This window comes from Protopterus annectens, chromosome 15.part0 (genome assembly GCF_019279795.1).
Source record: "Protopterus annectens isolate FY-2018-M chromosome 15.part0, PAN1.0, whole genome shotgun sequence".
In the NCBI taxonomy this organism is placed as follows: Eukaryota; Metazoa; Chordata; order Ceratodontiformes; family Protopteridae; genus Protopterus; species Protopterus annectens.
The window spans coordinates 137,684,846-137,705,299 of record NC_056749.1 but is presented as its reverse complement, the minus strand read 5'-3'; the positions used below and the strand labels follow the sequence as shown (position 1 = coordinate 137,705,299).

General features: G+C 42.6%; 1 protein-coding gene across 1 annotated transcript in view; it reads right to left on the bottom strand.

Moving 5' to 3' along the window:
• TBC1D8B (TBC1 domain family member 8B) overlaps positions 1-20,454 on the bottom strand; it is a gene marked incomplete in the record, with an annotated part of 1,684,663 nt that overhangs the window by 458,802 nt on the left and 1,205,407 nt on the right. Inside the window, 1 exon segment of the mRNA XM_044057627.1 lies at positions 470-587. Coding sequence (XP_043913562.1) covers positions 470-587 — 118 coding nt within the window.

The window sequence follows — 20,454 nt, the reverse complement described above, 5'->3', positions numbered from 1 at the left end:
TGCAACCCAAATGTGATCCACAGATTTGATTTATATACTGGTGATTTACTGACTTGTCAGCCATAAGACTTTTGTTTGAGAAAACTTGATTTTTTCATAAGTTATTTTGTAAAACACAAATCAGAGGCCTGGGGATCCTGGGCTGTTGTACCATACAACCACTTTTAATGCCAAGACCTAGAATTTATACTACAAGACTGGTTTAATCATTATATACCTGAAAGTTAAATTTCCTAATTATATATCTCAACTAATTGTTTGAAACTAACAAAAGTCCTGCAACAAAGTTAACACCTTCTAGTTAACTTGTAAGTAAGTCTGTAAATGATCACATGCTTGCATATTTCTTTTCCTACAAAATACTATAGTAAAGTCTATGGATTCTCAAAATAAGAATATTTTTAATCCATTGATCCCCTGCAACAAAAATATATTAGCTTGTGTGTGCAACAATATGATAACATCTTACCAATGATTCGACGATTGAAATAATCTGGTAGCATTCTTTCACAGACGGCTACCAAAAGCCAAAAAGCCTCCTCTTCCTTTGCGTAGAGGAGTAACACGGATGTCAATATGTTCATGGCCTACAAAAACAAAAACAAAAACTGAAAAGATACACCAATATTTCCATGAATAGTCAAGTCATTTAATGAATTTATAAATGTTTCTTAAAGAGTTTTTCATGACCATCAAAAATATGAAAAAAGCTGGAAAGCATAAAGATCAAGGTACAAGTACATGTGAAAACATCCATTAGCAAATGCAGACAAAATGTTCAGAAAGCTGCAGGAAAACCACATGCACAAAACTGACCTACTTGTTTCCCTGTATGGTTACAGAAGATCACAGCAGGCCAAAATCCATGCAGTCATTGCGGTTTTATAATTGTCCAACCTAATGCCTCCTGCTCCCCGAGTTCCTCTGTGGGTGCATGTACACTTCCTGCACACACCCCTGAAAAGCTGACATATGAATTTAACAAGGCAAAGCCAAGTACACAACCTGAATCATTGTTACATACCATGTACCTTTCTCTGCAGAGGGTAATGGTACTGCAGTGAGTTGGATCACCTCCTTCTCTACAAGCTGGGTGGGCTGGCATTTTTAACTCACTCCCATACTCCTGTTTAGGCCCCCCCCCCACAAAGTCAATAATCAATCATAGGTTGTGAGGGATAGAGTTACGGCTTCATCCCTCTAAGTTATGAGGCCGATTGTGTGACAAAATCAGTCTTAATCGGTACGAGAAACAAATCCTAGCACGTTTGTAAGGTCTGAGATAAGGGGTCTATATTAGATAAATGAAAGTTTATCTTACCGAACGCTAACATGAGCGAAAATCCCAGAACCTGAAACCGGAATTGTGAGATCGCAGTACAGTGAAGATGGGAATATTTGCCCTTTCCTCACTGTAGTGCAATATCGGAGTTGGAATATATATTTAGCGGGAGGGTGGGGGTGGGGCACAGCCCACCACCCCCACAATTGCAGTTTCGAGTTTCGGGATTTTCGATAATGTCACTGCTCGGTAAGATAAACTTTCGTTTATATAATACAGACCCAAGATAAGCTACTGATAAATGCCTGGAGCCAGTAGAAAGGGATAGGAATGACTACTAACAAAAAATTTACCAGCTATAACCATGCAGTGAAGTTGTGTAGAACATGGAAATGAAACAAAACATCTGGAAAAAGATGTGTACTTACCCCAGACAAACGCACCACAAATGCAGCAACACCTAAGCATCATGAAAACCCAAAAGTACTCAGCTGCACCACACATCAGAAAGCTAATAATCAACAATATTTTCTTCCCTTTAAACCAATACCTTTGCTTAATTTGGCTCCAGTAAATAACCACAGATCTGAAAAATATACCTTTACATAAATGAATAGCTGCTATGGAAAAACAGAGAGACACCAAACTTGTTGTTGCGTCTTTCGGCTTTTCCCGGTTAGGGGTTGTCACAGCGGAACTCTGGTCTGCTAATGACTGGCAGTAGATTTTTACGTAACGAGTTGCCAGCTCTGACGCACAACCTTCAAATGGAAGCTCACATGCAGTCTTCTGTTTTTTGCTTGCATAAGCTTGACTCCAGTGTGGCTAGAACAGAGTTCACTTTCTGCATGTAAATGAAGTAATCACTACCTAAAATTTAAAAAGTTATTTTGTCTCTGCTGCAAACATGGCATGTATGTCAACAACACTTTTGGCAAAGAATGCCTTCTATAAATTCACCCAAATCCATTTGCAACTACAGATGCCCTGTTATTTTCTTTACCACATAAGCTAGTATCATGTGCAAAGAGGCACATCATATCCTGGGTTCCTTCCTCTGTCTGCTGCAGACGTAGGTACCATAAAAATCTAACAATCCTGACAGCCTTCACTGCTCGAGTACACAGGACCTGAAATTTCCTCACCCTTAATTCAAAATGATTTACTGGCAAACTTTTTCAGCTACTCCAAAGCAATTAGTCACAAATCAAACTATATTTACCCTCCTAAAGCACAGTCTCCAGTATCCTGTGAGGTGCTGGATTAAATAAAATACTGAAGGGCAGTGAATCCACTGCTTTTTGTAAGTTACCACCTCCTGCCCTTTATCTACCTACCAATCAATCCTTTACTGACCAGGTTGGTCCCACTAGGCTAGTGGCAGTATTTCAGGGGAAGAGTCCATACCTATCAACCTCTTAGTGAAAGAAATCTGGACAATGGGGGGGGGGGGGGGTGCAAAAATAGGGACAAATTTTAAGTATTGCACTTCTAAACTTAGAAAGTTGCTATAACAGGATTTTTGTTAGCATGCATTTTCTGAAGGATATAAAGTGTAAAACGTAAACGTAAGTCATTATTTAATTACTTCAATCCTGGCTATTTGCCAGAAAACCACAAACTATATGAGGAGCACACCAAAAATACGAGGCAAACATATGCACACTCTGCAAAAGAATGGAGAGTTGAGAGGTGTGGGGGAGACCTAAGGTGGTATTTATACTACTTGGGGAAATTTGGGCAGGGGATCTAGGAACTTCCCCTGCCCGTTTCAATATGTGCCCCTGGATCTTTTCCATCCACCCATGCTACCACCAGCTCACATACACGAGACCTTGGTTTAACATTGCTTCCAAAAGGACAACAGTCAGGAGTGAAACACCCACACTACAGCATGGCACTAGTGCCACACAACAGTGCCAGCAATTTGAAAATTATTCCATTTACCTAGAGTGGGAACAGACTCACAACCTTCTGGTCTTCCAGCACCAAAGGTCAGTGTGCTACACTGTTGAGCCACTGATACTGGAAAATTTCAAAGTAATTCCTTAAAGTTGTGTTACAGTATTTACCTGATGAGTTTTGTCATATGTTTACAGTTAATGATTTTGAGGCCTAGTCTCTTTCAGTAGCTACAAGCTCCAAGAAGTATTTACACAGCCAAATACAAGGCTCCTACTTCATCATAACGTTTCTCCCTTTCCTGCCAGCTACATACATCCAAAAGTCTCTCCTTTCGAAATTTTTTGAAGGAGAACCTAGGACTGACACTCATCCTTTAAGCTCTCTCCTAACCTGAAGCCATTTTGTGTGGCTCATCTACTCCTACTGAATAAACTCTGAACAGAGGTTCGAGTACTGCTAACTCCCTCAGTCTAACAAACTCCGGGATCAAAGATTTCCAGGTGGCTGTGTCATCATACATATTTATTTTTTTGTCTTTATTAAACAGATACGTGTACTGGTCAATGGATGCTTTTAAGGCACAAACTGAGCCAAAATGGCATAGAGTGAGAAGATGCAATGTTTTATGAAAAGATGGATATTTGAAAGAAATCACAAGTATTTACACAAAACATATACACTGTATAACGAGAGAACTAAAGACATAGGTTCATAGGTAGGCACAAGGCTATCGCCCCAAGGGCCTAAGTAAGCCTAGCCAACAAGGTTCCCTGGCTTACAGCACCCAAGAAAGTTAATTTCCTGTGCCCCTGTCGAGCAGAGCCACAGAAATGATCCCCGTGGTGTATTTCCTATTTCCCATCCACTCATCAAGATTTTTCTGAAGAGTGCTAATGAGGAACTTTGCTCAACACAGATGGGTAGCTTGTTCCAGAGTATAGAAAGTCTCTGGGACAGGAATCTATCCCTCCAGCATGTCCTGTTTATTGTGGTGACAAGGTTTAGGTCCCTAGAGCATGTAGCTCGGAGGGATTGAGATTTCTTTAGGTGTACCATGTCCAACAGCTCTGGGTTTAACATAGCTTTATATATGTTAGGCAGATATCTCCTCAGAGTAGGCGATATGCTACAGAGTAAAGCTGGAGTTTGAGACGGGCAGTGTAGGGCATCTGTTTGAGGCCAGTAATCCTCTTTGTGAGGTACTTCTGTGGCCTTTCCAGCTGCTGCAGATGTCTTGTGAGGTACATTCCAAAAGGGGCGTTTGTACTCTATAATGGGTCGAATAAGTGCCAAGTACAGGGTAACAAAGACCTCTTTTTTCCTGGAAAAAGAACGGTTTTGTGATGAGGTGTGCCACATAAAAGGATTTCCGGACTACTGTGGCAATGTGATTATCAAAGGAGAGACTACAGTCCACCTGGGTCCCAAGGTCTCTTATCACACATTTGGCGTTAAGTAGACTGCCGTTTATGTGGTAGTTCATGGGTGCAGAGTTTTTACCAAAGGGGATGACAATGCACTTATTAGCACTGAGCTTGAGGCCATGCCTCTGACACCAGGCATCTGTCCCAGTGAGGCCCTTTCTGTAGGATGTCCACATCATTTGAGGACTCGACTATGGCTCCTAGTTTGCAGTCATCTGTGAACTTCGTTAGCCAGAGGCCTTCTGTGTTAGCCTGTACTTCAGAGAAATAGATACCAAACAGGAGAGGTCCCAGGACTGAACCCTGTGGTACTCCACTTGTCGCTGTCAGATTTGGAGTCTGCAACTTTAACAGTGTGGGTTCTGTCAGTGAACCAGTTGGCAACAAATCTTGTGATGTAGGGATTTATACCTAGTTTAGTGAGTCTAGCTATAATTCCAGAAAGGGGGATGGTGTTGAAAGCCTTAATGAGGTCAAGATAGGCTGTGTGAACCACCTTACCCTCGTCTACGCTTTGGTGACTGCCTCAAAGAAGTCAATCAGGTTCAGAAGGCATGATCTGCCTTTCACAAACCTGAACTGGGTGGGGTCCAAAGTTTGGAGGTTACCAATGTCTTTGTTTACGAGTTCCATGATGATACGTTCCATGGCCTTACAGACCAGGCTCGTCAGGCTAATAGGGCAACAGTTCACAGAATCAGTGGTGGCTCCCTCTTTGTGGAGTGGGAGAACTGTTGCTGTGTGCCATTCAGTGGGCACAAAACCTGATGTGAGACTATGATTGAACATAGTGCTTAGGTGGGGAGCCAGTTCGTTCTGAAGTTCATGTAAAATGCAGCCTGGGATGTTGTCCAGTCCCATGGATGCTGTGTTTTTGCTTTTAGATAGTGAGTGCAGCTTTTACCTGCAAAGATGTGATTACAGGGACTCTGCATTCTTCCTGTAAAGATATGGGCCTTTTAGAGGGTGAGAGGGGGGTAAGGTTAGCACTGAACCTATCTGCCAGGATGTTGGCAATATCAGTTGGTTCTGTAATTTTCATGCCACTGTGCTGTAACTCAGAACAGATTTGGGTGTTGCCATCGAGATTGTTGACATGGCTATAGAATGCTTTGTGGCTGTCCTTAGAATAAGTGTCGATTTTGTTTTTGTAGTATGCTTTGGAGGATCTTATAAGGGATCTCAGCTTCTTACTGAGGCTGACCATGGAGCTCCTCCACTCATGGGATTTTACCCTATTTGCAACAGTTTCTTCCTTCTGTTATAGAGTTTGCTTATGGCAAGGGACCACCAGATTGGCTTCCTTTTTTTGGAGGATAGCATCTTGGTTCTGTTTGGGATAGTATGATCCATGCACTCATGTAAGTGCTTATAGAGTGCATTTGTGTAGGGATTCAGCAGTCGTAACTGTATTGCCCATCTGCATGGGTGTCATGAAGTTCGCCACTTCTGTCTTAAGAAGCATGAAGTTGCTTTGGAGAAATTTTTTACCATGGTTTCCTTAATGGTGGGTGGGGGCAGGTAAACTACACAATTATTCACAAATAAGATACGGTGCAACTATATAAAAAACAAAGACAAACATGCAAACAGCAATACTACAGTATTAACATGTTTGACGAACAGTGAAAAAGTTAAGAAAAAGAAAAAGGGCACAATAAAATGAAAAGCAGCAAACAGACATGGTGAATTTTAAATAACTGAAAGTGCAATAACGAATGTTTCACACAATCAGACAGCCTTATAAAGGATGAGGGCATCAGAAAGAGTCTCCTAGATCGCTAAAGTGATTTTAATTGGGCTAGTCAAAAGAAAAGAGGGACTGTTACATCATCCACAGTTATGCTCTGTTTGATTTCAGTACACATTCCTGGCCAGTTCCTTATACCTCTTGCTCTTTATTTGCACTTTATAATTCCCCATTGTGGTTCATGTATCCTCTTCTCAAGAACTGCTCTTCTCACCTTACTATATTTGAACACAATTAATTTTTCGTTCATTAAAAAAATGAAGACTGAATTTCTTTCCTTTGTAATTACTTTGATTTTTGTGTATGTTTGTTTGGAGTTTTTCTCCCCGGGCCTCTGCTAAAAATGGAGATGTATCCAGACAGACTATCCCGGTCAACAAATGCAAAATAAATAAATACAACACTTTTGCTCATGACAGCCTTTCACTGTACCTTCTTTCATTAAATACATTTCTAAGTCAGTATGAGCACATTTCTAAACTTCTAAATGATAGCAATTGTATTTCCCAAAGAATGTCCACTTCTACCAACTCTCCAATCTTGTTTAGAATGTATGCTATGCTTAGCATATATTTTATATGTCATTCGTTGCCTGGTCTGTATTTTACATTTAGATTACACTTCTCTGGGTTAAAAACATCTATTGCAGTCTAGATGGGACTTTCTGAAAGTGCTTGGTAAGGGTTTGTAGTCTGTTTCCAACTGAACTTCCCTACCATACACACACATGGAATTCGTCACATGTATACACTAACAGCTCTTCTTCTGACCACCATGTAACATATCAGATTAAAAAATAAATTCATCAAAAACTAGGTACATTACAAAGAGTAAAAAACGTGCCTCACTAACATAGCCAGAAGACGTACAGCCTCAACTTTCTTACTGCCATCTTTCCACTATGCTGCCCAGTCTTCACTAACCTTCAAGTCTCACAACTGTCCATACTTCAGCAATGTTACAATAAGATAGCCAAATTAGATGTAAACTAGAACACTCCGAGAATTAAACTTGTTACAACTACCCATCACCAAATTCACTTTCTCAGCTAAATGTCATATACAGACTTCTCTATAATCCAGAAAACTGCTCAGCTCTTAACATAATAGAAAACTACTCCCCCAGTAGAATTTTATGCTTCGATAAAAATCCCTACAACAAATTACCTAATCCTGTAGGTGACTCTATATTCAAATAGCGTAGCTTAAAACTAAGGAACCACATCCCTCTACCACTGAAATCCATTCATAATGCAAACTCATTTAAAGCACAACTAAAATGACACCTATCAAATCAATTATTCTGCTCCTGTACATTTCCAAGATAAATGCCACTGTATTCTAATATAAACCTTATGATAGCCATATAAAATCGTCTTTAAACCTGCTTAAATCCCACATCTTAACTACAATATTACAATTTCTGCTCTTTCTTTCCTTCACTTATATTTCTTCGCATTTTTTTCTTTGTTTCCTTTGCATTTCTAATCACTACTTACAAAGATAACACTAATCTCTTCAAATACTCGATGCTGAACATCTAATAAATCCAAAAGTATATTTTATATTGCAATAGTTTTCTTAATTTCACAGTAATGAAACCTAGTCAGCAAATGTATGGTTGGTTATTAATGTATATTACTTAATGTCTGTTTATATATTACTGAATATCTATTTAATCTGGTTTTATGCTGAGGCTTTTTCCCTGGGTCTCCACTAAAAAGTTTTTTTTTTTTTTTTTTTTTTATAACTAAACCTAGTCAGACAAACCTGGCAAACAAAAAAAAATGTTATGATAAAAGTGAAGTGCAAGAGAAGTACTATTAAGTGGTTTGAAGGAGAGGAGGGCTACTGTCAGAACTAGTGCAGGCATCTTGGCCTCACGACTGCAGTCACATCTATACCAAATGTATAAAAGTACATCTCATCCTGCTATCTACTAACACGCCAAAAGGTATTACTGAGAGGTAAACATGAGAAATAAGGGGTTCTCAACACCAAAATAACCCCTCCTTGTAAAAACCTAGTATGAGCACCCAACCATGCAGCCTCCTTTCCCAGGTCATAATGACAGGATGCAGAAATGAAAAACAACTACAGTTATGAAAAATATAATGAAGTATGTTAAACCTCTCAGAAAGTGAAAGCATTCATAGAAATAATTGGAAGCTCGAGCCTACTGAGTCTTGAGACCATTGCTAGATGCCACTCCAGGCTAACTCCCCTTTTAATTGGGGGTGGATTTTTGAATTCCCATTCAATTACCCAAGTCCCTTTTTGAATAAGTTAGTGTATCCCACTGCTTTTTTCTGGGGGTGGGGGGTTATTTTGGAGGTGAATGAGACAATTAACAAATCTGTCTCTCCACCTTGTTTTATTGATCTGCTGAAGCACATCTACATCCCTTGTTCTAGGACTTGCGGGACTCTCATTTGTGAAGGTACAAGACAGCCTGGACTACTGGGTCCCCTAACCGCTTGGAAGACTAGGTATTAGTATCATCCGAGAAGCCTATAAGACACAGAAGAGAGTTTTTTCTGGTAGTTTGTGGATTTTAAGCCTTCTTTGTTAGAAAACTCTGGCATCTGTCCATCTGCTTCATATGTCTGGTGAGGAACAACCAAAGGTGGGGGCAATGTATTCTATTATTGGTCTGATCAGTGTTGAATACAAAGCTGCAATAACATTTTTAGACATGGATGATATGCCTTTGGTGATCAGCTGCACTATGAAAAAGGACTTCCTGAAAACTTGCTACAGGGTTATCAAAGAAGAGGGAATTATCAACACAGGTTTCTAACTGCATCTACATTTTGAAATGACGTATTGCCAGTGATATATGATGGGAGGGAAGAGGATGATTTGAGTTTCAAATGAAATAATGTTGCTTTTTCAGCATTCAATTTAAGCGCATTTTCAGTACACTGGGCATTTAATAAGCTAAAGTTCCTGCTAGACGGCTTCTGTGGAAGGGGGGATTTTTCAATGTCTGCCAGTTTGCGTACATCAGCAAACTTGGCTATCCATATGTCTTAGTTTTTAGCCTGTAGGTCAGAGAGAGGCAAAATACCAAACAAAAGCAGTCCCAGCACTGAGACCTGCAGAACACTACCGGTCACCTTTACATTCTCTGATACCACTCTAGCCACCTGCACTATACGGGTTCTGTCCTTTATCCAATTTGTTACTTATCTAAGCACATAGGGGTCCTTTTTGCAATGCATTTAATTTATTAATTATGACAACATGTGGGATGGTGTCAAATGCCTTGTCCATAGCAAGTTAGGTTGTGTGTACAGTATGACCACTTTAAACAGCTTGTGTTACATTCATAGGTTCATAAGTTGGTACTAGGCTATCGGCCCTAGGGCCTATACAGGCGTAGCCATAACAATTCCCTGGTTATTTCTTCCCAAACTATTTACTTCCCTGGACCCCTGTCTAGCAGGGTGACTGACGTGATCCCCGGGGTGAATTTCCTTTCTCCCATCCAATCTTCAAGGTTCCTTTTGAAGAGGGCAAAAGAGGCGCTCTGCTTCACATGTATGGGCAGTCTATTCCAGAGTCTGGGGAGTCTCTGGGTCAGGAACCTATCCCTCCAACATGTTTTGTTTATTGTGATGACAAGGTTTAGATCCCTGGAGTGTGTGGCTCTGAGGGATTGGGATTTCTTTAAGTGTAGCATGTCCAACAACTCTGGGTTTGACATGGCCTTGTATGTTAAGCAGAGATCGCCTCTGAGTAGATGATATGCAACAGAGTATAGCTGGAGTTTAAGGCGGTCAGCGTAGGGCATCTGCTTTAGGCCTGTGATTCTTTTAGTGAGGTATTTCTGCAGCCTTTCCACTTGATGCAGATGTCTTGAGTGGGACATACCAAAAGGGGCGTTGTATTCTATAATGGGTCTAATGAGGGATGAGTACAGTGGGACAATGACCTCCTTTTTTCTGGATGAAAATCCCTTAGTGATGAGGTGTGCCACATAGAAGGATTTCCTGACTGTTGTGGTGATGTGGTTATCAAAGGTGAGACCACTGTCCACCTGTGTCCCTAAGTCTCATCACATTTCGGTGTTTAGTGTACTGCCACCTATGTGGTAATTCATGGGTACATGTTTTTTTCCCCAAAGGGAATAACTATACATTTCTTGGCATTGAGCTTGAGTCCATGGTTCTGGCACCAAGCATCTGTTTCTGTTAGGCCATTCTGTAGAGTATCCACATCATTTGGTGATTCAATAATGGCTCCCAGTTTGCAGTCAACTGTGAACTTTGTTAGCCAGAGTCCCTTAGTGCTGGCCTGTACTTTAGAGAAGTAGATGTCAAATAAGAGCGGTCCCAGGACTAAACCCTGAGGTACTCCACTTGTCACTTGCCTGGAGCTGGATATGGAGTCAGCTACTTTTACAATGTGGGTTCGGTCAGTAAGCCAGTTGGCAACCCATCGAGTGATGTAGGGTTGAATGCCCAGCTTAGTAAGTCTATCTATGATTCCAGAGTGGGGGATGGTGTCAAAGGCTTTGGCGAGGTCCAGATAAGCTGTGTGGACTGCCTTACCCTCCATCCATGGCTCTGGAGACTGATTCGAAGAAGTCAATCAGGTTCAGGAGATAAGATCGGCCCTTCACGAACCAAAACTGGGTGGGGGTCCAGTGTTTGAAGGTTGTCATTGACTTTGTTTATAAGTTCCATGATAATACGTTCCATGGCCTTGCAGATCAGGCTCGTCAGACTGATGGGGCAGTAGTTCGGATCCCCCCTTGTGCAGTGGGATAACTGTAGCTGTGCACCACTCAGTGGGCACAAAGCCTGAAGTGAGGCTATGATTAAACATGACACTTAGGTGAGGTGCCAGTTCATTTTGTAGTTCATGTAGTACACAACCCAGGATGTCATCTGGTCCCATGGATGCTGTATTCTTAGCTTTGGAGAGTGCGTTTTTTTAGATGTATGGCCATTATTACCGGAATTTGGCAATCTTTCAGTATTAAGATGGGCCGTCTAGGGGGTGAGAGGAGGGTGAAGTTGGCACTGAATTGATCTGCCAGAATACTGGCAATATCCTTGGGATCAGTATAGTTAATGCCATTCTCTTGTAGCTCAGAGCAGATCTGAACATTGACATTTAGATTCTTGACATAGTTATAGAATGTCTTGTGGTTCTCTATGGAATCTTTGGCAATTTTATATTTGTAACTAGCTTTGCAGGATTTTATGAGGGATCTCAGCTTCTTACTGCGGCTGGTAAGGGAGTTTTCTGCATCCTGGGATTTTCCTCTCTTCTCCAACAGCTTCTTCCTTTTGTTGTAAAGTTTGTTTATGGCAGGGGACCACCAGATTGGCTTCCTTTTTTTGGAAGAGAGAATCTTGGTTCTATTTGGGATGGCACAATTCATGCATGAGTGGATGTGCTCATACAGTGCCTTAGTGTAGCATTCAGCAGTCAAAGTTTCAGTTCCCGTCTGCATGGGTGTCATGGAGTTTGTCACTTCTGACTTGAGTAGCAAGAAGTTCGCTTTGGAGAAGTTTTTTATGGAGATTTCCTTACTGGGGGGTGGGATGTGGATGTTAAGGGTGATTAGCTTATGGTCAGACCTGACCAACGAGGGGGGGGTGAACACAGGTGTGGAGCATCGATTTCCCATGTTGGTAATGACCAGGTCTAGGATATTGGAGCCCCTGGTGGGACTATGGATTAGTTGATCCAGGGCATTGGAATTTATGAATTCCAAGAACCGTTGGACAAAGGTGTTGGTACACGAGTAGTTTTCCCAGTTAATGGCAGGGTATTTGAAATCACCCAGTATTAGGGTGTTTGGTTGTATCTTAATATTTTCCAGTATGTTTAGAAAGGTGTAGCGAGAATCTTGGGGCATGATGTGGGATCTGTAGCAAGCTACAATTTGGATTGCAGTCTTACCTAGTGTTAGTTGCACCTGGAGAATTTCAGTCACAATGTGTTGGGCAACTAGCCTGGTGGTGTGAATATCCTTGGTGAATATGGACACTCCACCTTTAATGTTTCGGTCCTGGTTTGGTGGCCGAAAAGTGTGGTAAGAGTTGTAGCCTGGCATTGCAGGGGTGCTCTTTGGAGCCTTGACCCAAGTCTCAGTTACTACACAGATATCAATGTTCTCCATTTTTAGGAGTGCCTCGAGAGTGTGCATTTTGAGGTTTAGACTTCTAGCACAGAGTAGCATTAACTTCAGATTTTGCATGCTTGTACCTGTTATGGTGGTGGTTTTGTCCTTTGAACTTTGCCTAAAAAGGCACTATAGGGGTGGCAAGAGCCTTAGCCAGTAACCTGAATACCAGGAGTGACAAGTGCAGACCATCTCTGGCAAAGCATTGTGGTCTGTCAATCATGTCATCCCAGGCAGATACTGGATCCCCTTTGAAGAACACCAGAAGCTTAGCCAATTGAAGTCAATCATTTTGTCCTTATTTTGTGGTATCATTCTGGGCGAAGGCAGGATGCTACTCAGGGCTAGGGTCATACCTGCCTGGGCCACATGATCCGAGAGCTCTTCCGTGTCTCTTTTCATGTAGTCCAGGGAGGTACGTCTGAAGTCATTCAGTCCAACACAGACAATGACAGAATCATATTTGCACTTGTTATGGAGTGACTTGAGTGCATGTGTTATGTGGCAGATCCTGGCACCCAACAGGCAGCTGACTGTAATTTTCTCCTTGTTCAGCCTGGTGAGTGGGACATCAGTGTGCCTGACTATAGAGTCACATATGACTAAAGTGTTAGGTACGTTGTCTTGCCTTAGGGGCTGTTGCTGGGTGGCACACTGGTGTTATGAGCTATGTGACACTTTAGTTGTGATTGGTGTTTGTTTGCATTTCAGCTTCGGAGGTCCTTGTTGCTTGGGAAGGTTACAGTCAAGGGCCTCTGCATATGTGGATTTAATGTTGCTATGTGTTGGTGGTGTGGGTTTAGAAGGGCTATGTGTTGCTTGAGGTGTAGTGCGGGTATTAACAGTCTCCTCTTGACTGTCTCGCACAATCTTGGGTGGAGAGAGCTTTGCTTCCAGTTTGGCTATGTAACTGCATCTCTCACAGGTTGTAGTGTTGGGTGGTAGGAGGAGAGGGTTGTCTGTGTACATGAGGCAATTGCTGCATTGCCCCAGTATGCCCAGATTCACCAGGTGGACAGCAGAAATCACTGGAAGCTGACCCTTGGACATGCCTGGTTTGGTGCTTTTTTGTAAAGTACAGGAGCTGTTTTCCCTTACCAAGGTACTTTGCAGTTATAGGCTGTTTAGTGCCTATGATTAATTTCCCCTTATTAACAAGCAGAGTTGAGTGCTTGTATCAGTTTAAGGCTTCCTAGTGCTTTCCAGCAGGTATTAGAACAAGTGCTAGTCACAGTGATGCTTAAAGGTAAGATGAAAAAAAAATGGTTTATCCTAAACACTGCTGTGCGCACTAGAGGAGTTAGATGTGAAAGTAGATAACTTAAGTTTTACCTGTCTAAAAAGTTAAGTTTTAGTGGACAGTCACTATTTTTAAAACAGCAAGATAGACTGAAAGGAGGTGATCACTTTTGTATTCTGGTACTATGGAATACAGTAGGATGGCCAATAAATTTAAATAGTTGAAGGGGAGTGATTTCACAAAATGATAATTTTGTGCTTACTCACACAAGCCAGTGAAAGCAGAGAGGAAATGCGATATATGGTCAAATTAACAAGAGGCAGGCAACTAGAAAGACAGTGGTATTTAAGAACACAACAGTAAGCGGATGGGGAAAAAATTCTGCCTGACTCACAAGAGACAGAGCTGTGGTCTCTTTTGAAGTTTTAATATGCAGTTAAATGCAAAATACAATTAGAACACAAGGTAAAGAAAGCAAATCACAGTATTCAGAATATAAAAAGGCAATAAAGTAATACAAAATACAACAAATAAAAAGCAAACTAACCATTCCTTCACAGCAAAGTGCAACAGAGTCTGGGTGAGCCTTTCTAGTAAAAGTTTACCAGGTTCATTTGACAGGATCTTCCTTAAAAAAAAAAAAAAAAACAACAAAAGGAAACTGCTGTGGATCTAGCCAGATGAAAATTTAATATCTAAGTAAATCAAGTCTGTTATAATATGTTTCAAGGCCTAACCAGACTCATCAGGCCAATAGGATTATTGTTTCTGGGAGCTACAGTCAAGTCACCTTTATGGAGGGACATAATCAGCGCTGTATGCTAAAGTTCCAGAACTGAGCCTTTAGAGCCATAGGTTAAATGGTGTACAGAGAGGTTCTGACAGATTATTTATGGCTCTATTTAACAGAGAGCCCAGTAGGTTATCTTGTTCCATGGAGGTAGAGTTCTTAGTCTTGGACAGCATTTTCAGTACATGTACTTTAATGATCATGGGGAGAGGTGAGAGATATGAGGATCAAAGCACTTTCGACAGTCATCTCAGTAGTGAACTTCAAATAAAATATATTTGCCATTATACTGGCAATGTCCAATGGGTCCAGGTAGGTTTTGCCATTTAGTAGGAGTTCTGTATATTGTTGAGTGTTGTTCTAGTTTTGTAACATAACTAAAAAAGAATCTAATTGTCCTTAGCTATAGATGCCAACAGGAGTTCATGGGCTGCCTTAGTAAATCTAAAAATATTTTTATTATTATTAGTCAAATTCCTAATATTGCCTTGACTTGAAGTCTTTAAATCTGCCATATACTCTTGAGATTTCTTCTTTTACTGCAGATTTGATTTATTTTGGTGAACCACCAGGGTGGTTTGCTTTTAAATCATCATCATCAACCCCCTTTTTCCCATTTTACTACATGGGGTCGGGATATCCTGGTAACTGTCGCCACCTCTCTCGATTCAGTGTCAAACTCCTGCCTTCTTCAACACTCATGCCTGATTGTCGCAGATGATCTTTTACACAATCCATCCACCTGTTTCCTGGATGTCCTCGCTTCCTCTTACCTTCTTCCTTTCTGTCCCAAATCTTCCTCACCAGACTGTCTTCTGCTTTTCTACATGTGCCCAAACTAACGTAATATATTCTCCTTTATCTTTTCTGCAATTGGAGCTACTTTGGCTTCTGCTCTTATGTCCTCATTTCTTCGTCTGTCCCAGTGTGCATCCTACCACCCTTCTCAGGCACTTCATTTCCATCACCTCCTGCTTCTTCAACTGTTCTGCCTTTACTGCTCAGGTTTCTGTACTATACAGTAGTACTGGTCGCACCACTGTCTTGTACAACTTACTTTTCAGCTTCTTTGGGATTCTTCTGTCGGACTACACCTGATACTCCATGCCACTTTGCTGCAGCCCCTGTGATTCTAGCTTTGACCTCTTAATTTAAACTACCCTTCTCAACTACTCCTCCCAGATACTTGAAGCTGTTTACGTGTTCCACTATCTTCCCTTTTATCTCTATTCTCAGCTTCTTCTGATTTCCCCACTTTGCTGCCATTACCACCATCTTATCTGTGCTTAGTTTCATCCCATGTGCCTTCAGGTTTGCATTCCATTCTCCTATCCTTTGCTAAAGTTCTAGCTCAGAGTCTGCCTGTACTGCCACATCATCTGCATACTGCAGCTTTGTTGATCCGTCCCCTCCAACCTGTTTGCTAATGTAGTCCATCACCTGTATGAACAGCAGCGAGCTCAGAACTGAACCCTGATGTACACCCACACCCGCTGGGAACCCCTCTGTGAGGCTGAACACTGTTCGTACTTCAGTCATTGGGTTCTTGTACATAGCCTGCACTAATTCTTACCAATGTTCCTGAGACTTCAAACCACCACAGTAATGCCCAGACCAGCTTTCTTGGGACCTTGTAATATGCTTTCTCCAAGTCTAGGAATGCCCAGTTGGACTCTCTCATCTCTAGCTTCTTCTCAAGTATCTGTCTCAGTGCAAACATTGCGCTGCATCCTGATCTGAATCACAACTGCTTGCCCCCCATCTTACATTCTACTACTCTGCATATCCATTTAGCAATCACCATCTCCAGAACTTTCATGCAATGTGATAGAAGTTTAATGCCTCTGTACTGCCCACAGTTGTGGATGTCCCCTTTGTTCTTGTACACTGGCATGAGTATGCTTATTCTCCAGTTATCTGGGATATGCCTTTCTCTCCACACTGCGATTAGTACCCTCAGGAGCCATTTATCCCCTATCTCACCCAGCATCTTTATCATATCTGCTGTGACCTCATCTGAGCCTGCTGCTTTCCCTGACTTCATCTTCTTTAGTGCTGTTCTTACTTCTTCTAGGGCGGGCTCCTGTTCTCTCATCGTAGGATGTTTCTGGGGCAGTACAGCTTCTGTGGGGTTTTCTTCATTCAGAAGCTGCTGGAAATACTCCTTCCATCTGCCTTTGATGTCCTCTGGGCTGGTGAGCAGGTTGTTGCTGGCATCCCTTATGAAGGGTGCCTGACTATCTTCCTTATCTTTCTGTCTTTGCCTTGCAACCTAATATAGCATCTTTGTGCCCCTTACGGAGTTACTTTCCAGACAGTGGCACAGTCCCTCTGATGCCCTATTCTTTGCTATTGCAACTTCTTTCTTAGCTTCTTTGTTAGCCAACCAGTAGTCCTTCCTAGCCTGGTGAGTCATTTCTGTTTCCCACTTCTTCCTGCGCTCCTTTTTTCTTTTGATGTCTTCCTGGACGTCTGCATTCCACCATCAGCTTTCCTTATGTACCTTATTTCCATACCTCACTCTGCCACATATCTCTTCTGTAGTCTTAACACATGCTGTTTTTAGGTGCTGACATTCTTCAACTCCACCTATTTCCTCCTCTTCTTGAGGTGCTAGAGCCTGGAGTAATTCCTTGAACTGTTGTACTTTCTCTCCAGTCAACTTCCATGTCTTCAGCCTGGTCTCTGTTAACCTTAGAGCCTTCTCTGATCACTGCTTGCAGCTGATTGTGGCAACTAGTGGTTTATGCTGTGGGCTGACTCTTTTACTGGGGATGACTTTGCAATCATGGATTCTGCCCGAGTGACTTTTCCTTACTAGGAGGAAGTCCACCTGAGTTGCATGTTGGCTACTCTTGCATGTGCTCTTGTGACCGTCTCTCTTTCTGAACCATGTGTTGGCTACTATCAAGCCATTTGCCAGACAGAAGTCTAGAATGGCTTCTCCTACTTTATTCCAGCTGCCCCACCCATGTGGACCCATGCAGTCCTCATTATCCTGTTCTGTCTGTCCCGATATGTGCATTCAAGTCACCCATTATCAACACCAATTCATGTTGTCCTGCTTTATTTAGTAGGTCCTGCAACTGCTGTCTGAATGCACTCTTTTCCTCACTATCACAACCCTGCTGTGGGGCATAGGCTGAGATTATGAATACTGCCATAACGTTACACTGGAGTCAGACTGCCATGAGTTTGTCATTAATTCTAATGATATCCCATACTGCCTTCTGAAGTCTCTCTCTCACCACAATTCCTATGCCATTTCTAGCCTGCCCTCCACCTGAGTAGTAGACTCAGGATCCCAAGCCAAGTTGCTTTGCTGCACTGCCCTTCCATCTCATCTCCTGGATACATAGGATGTCCAGCCTCCTCCGTATCATCATGTCATCCACTTCCAAGCTGCGTCCTGTCTGGGAACCTACATTAAGCATAGCAATTCTCAGTTCATGTTTGGCAGGTTGGTTAGTTTTACGTCCAGCTTTCATTCAACAGAGCTATACCAGCCTGGGGGCTGGGCAACTACACACCGGCCAGCCAGTAGCTTACTGACCCAGGACTGCTGGGCTTTATGGCAGGCACACACTGGCCAATAGGGGCACATATACCCCTCCCACCGTTAGCATGGGTCCCTGGTGTGGGTCAGAGTAGGTTGGGTCCTCAATCTACTTATCACCGGTAAATACCCATGTCCAATTTTGGTGACAATCAACATGACCGAATCACCTAGAGCCATGGTTAGCCCTGCCACGGCACGCAGTCTGTGATCCGTGTTCTCCTATCTTGAGGATACTGCGCACCACAGTAGATGCCCAAAGCAGTTGGTCTGTACAACTCTTCCCCCTATAGGTCACCATGTAGAGCCTGTGCTGCTGCCCACAGCTCCATTCATTATAGGTTCATAGGTTCATACTAGGCTATCTGCCCTAGGGCATTTGTAAGCCTAGCCAGAATGTGTTTGGCTTTCGCCACCCATTTTAAATTTATTTTGCTACGCCCTTTTTCGAGGTTAGTATACTGTGCCTCTGTCTAACAGTGACACAGAAGTGATACCCGGGGTAAACCTACGATCTCCCATCCACTCATCAAGATTCCTCTTGAAGAGAGTCAATGAGGGACTCTGCCTAACCTGGACTGGGATTTTATTCCAGAGTGAAGGGAGCCTCTGGGTTATGAATCTGTCCCTCCAGCATGTCCTACTTATTTCAGTGCTGAGGTTCAAGTCTCTCGAGCACATAGCTCGATGGGATTTGGATTTTCTGAGGTACAGCATGTCCATTAATTCCGGGTTGGACATGGCTTTATATGTCAGGCACAGATCGCCTCTGAACAGGCGGTATGCCACTGAGTAGAGCTGGAGTTTCTTTAACCGGGCAGCATATGGCATCTGTTTGAGCCCTTTGATCCTCTTGGTGAGGTACTTTTGGGGTCTTTCCAGTTGCTGCAGGTGTCTGGTAAGGTACATCCCAAAAGGGGCATTGTACTCATTTATGGGCCTGATGAGGGATGAGTAAAGAGGCACGATGACCTCCCCTGATCTAGATGTGAATCCCTTCATGATTAGGTGGGCTATATAAAATGTTTTTCTAACCACTTTGGCCACGTGGTTATCAAATGAGAGATTGCTATCAACTTGGGTCCCCAGGTCCCTAATTACTTCTTCTGTACTTAATGGATTACCACCTATGTGGTAATTTGTGGGCACTTTGTTTTTGCCAGAGGGGATGACTATACACTTTTTGGCATTTAGCTTGAGGCCATGGCTCTGGCACCAGTTGTCTGTTTCTATGAGGCCCTTTTGGAGGATGCTTGTGTCGGCTGGAGAGTCTATTATGGCGCCCAGTTTGCAGTCATCTGCGAACTTGGTCAACCACAGTCCTTCTGTGTTGGCCTGTACCTCCGAGAAATATATACCAAACAAGAGAGAGGTCCCAGGACTGAGCCTTGTGGGACACCACTTGTAACTGGTTTGGAGTCTGACATGGCTCCAGCAATTCTAACCATGTGGGTTCTGTCCTTGAGCCAGTTTGCAATCCATCTAGTGACATAGGGGTTTATATTTAAGCTGGTGAGCTTATCTATAATGCCCGAGTGGGGTATTGTATAGAAGGCTTTTGCGAGGTCCAGGTAGGCTGTGTGGACCACCTTCCCCTCGTCAATGGCCTTGGTGACTGTTTCAAAGAAATCGACCAGGTTTAAGAGGCAGGATCTGCCCTTAACAAAGCCAAACTGGATAGGATCCAGTGTCTGTAGGTCCCCAATATCTTTATTTATGAGGTCCATGATGATCCTTTCCACAGCTTTGCAGACCAAGCTAGTCAGGCTTATGGGGCGATAGTTTCCAGGATCCGTTGAGGCACCACCTTTATGGAGAGGGACCACTGTTGCTGTACGCCACTCTTTGGGCACATATCCTGTAGTAAGGCTGAGATTGAACAGTAGTTTTATGTTTGGGTTTAGCTCTTCTTGGAGTTCATGCAGGATGCAGCCCGGGACACCGTCTGGTCCCATTGATGCTGTGTTTTTTGCTTTGGAGAGGGTGGCTCTTACCTGAGCATCTGAGATGTCAGGGGGGCAAGCACTCTGCTGGGATAGATATTTGCCCTTTTGGTGGGGAGGGGGGGGAGAAGTTTGCGCTGAACCTGTCAGCTAGGATGTTGGCAATGTCTGTGGGTTCAGTGTATTTTTGTCATTTTGGACTAATTCTGAGCATATCTGGGAATTACCACCCAGGTTCCTAACATAACTAAAGAAAGCCTTGTGATTATCCTTAGTGTCCTGTGCAATTTTTCTCTCGAAACTGGCCTTAGACAATTTTATGAGTGCCCATAGTTTTTTGCTAATACTGATCAGTGATGCCTTCCCTTTTTGGGATTTTGCTCCATCATTTAGTAGCTTCCTCCTTCTATTGTATAGTTTGTT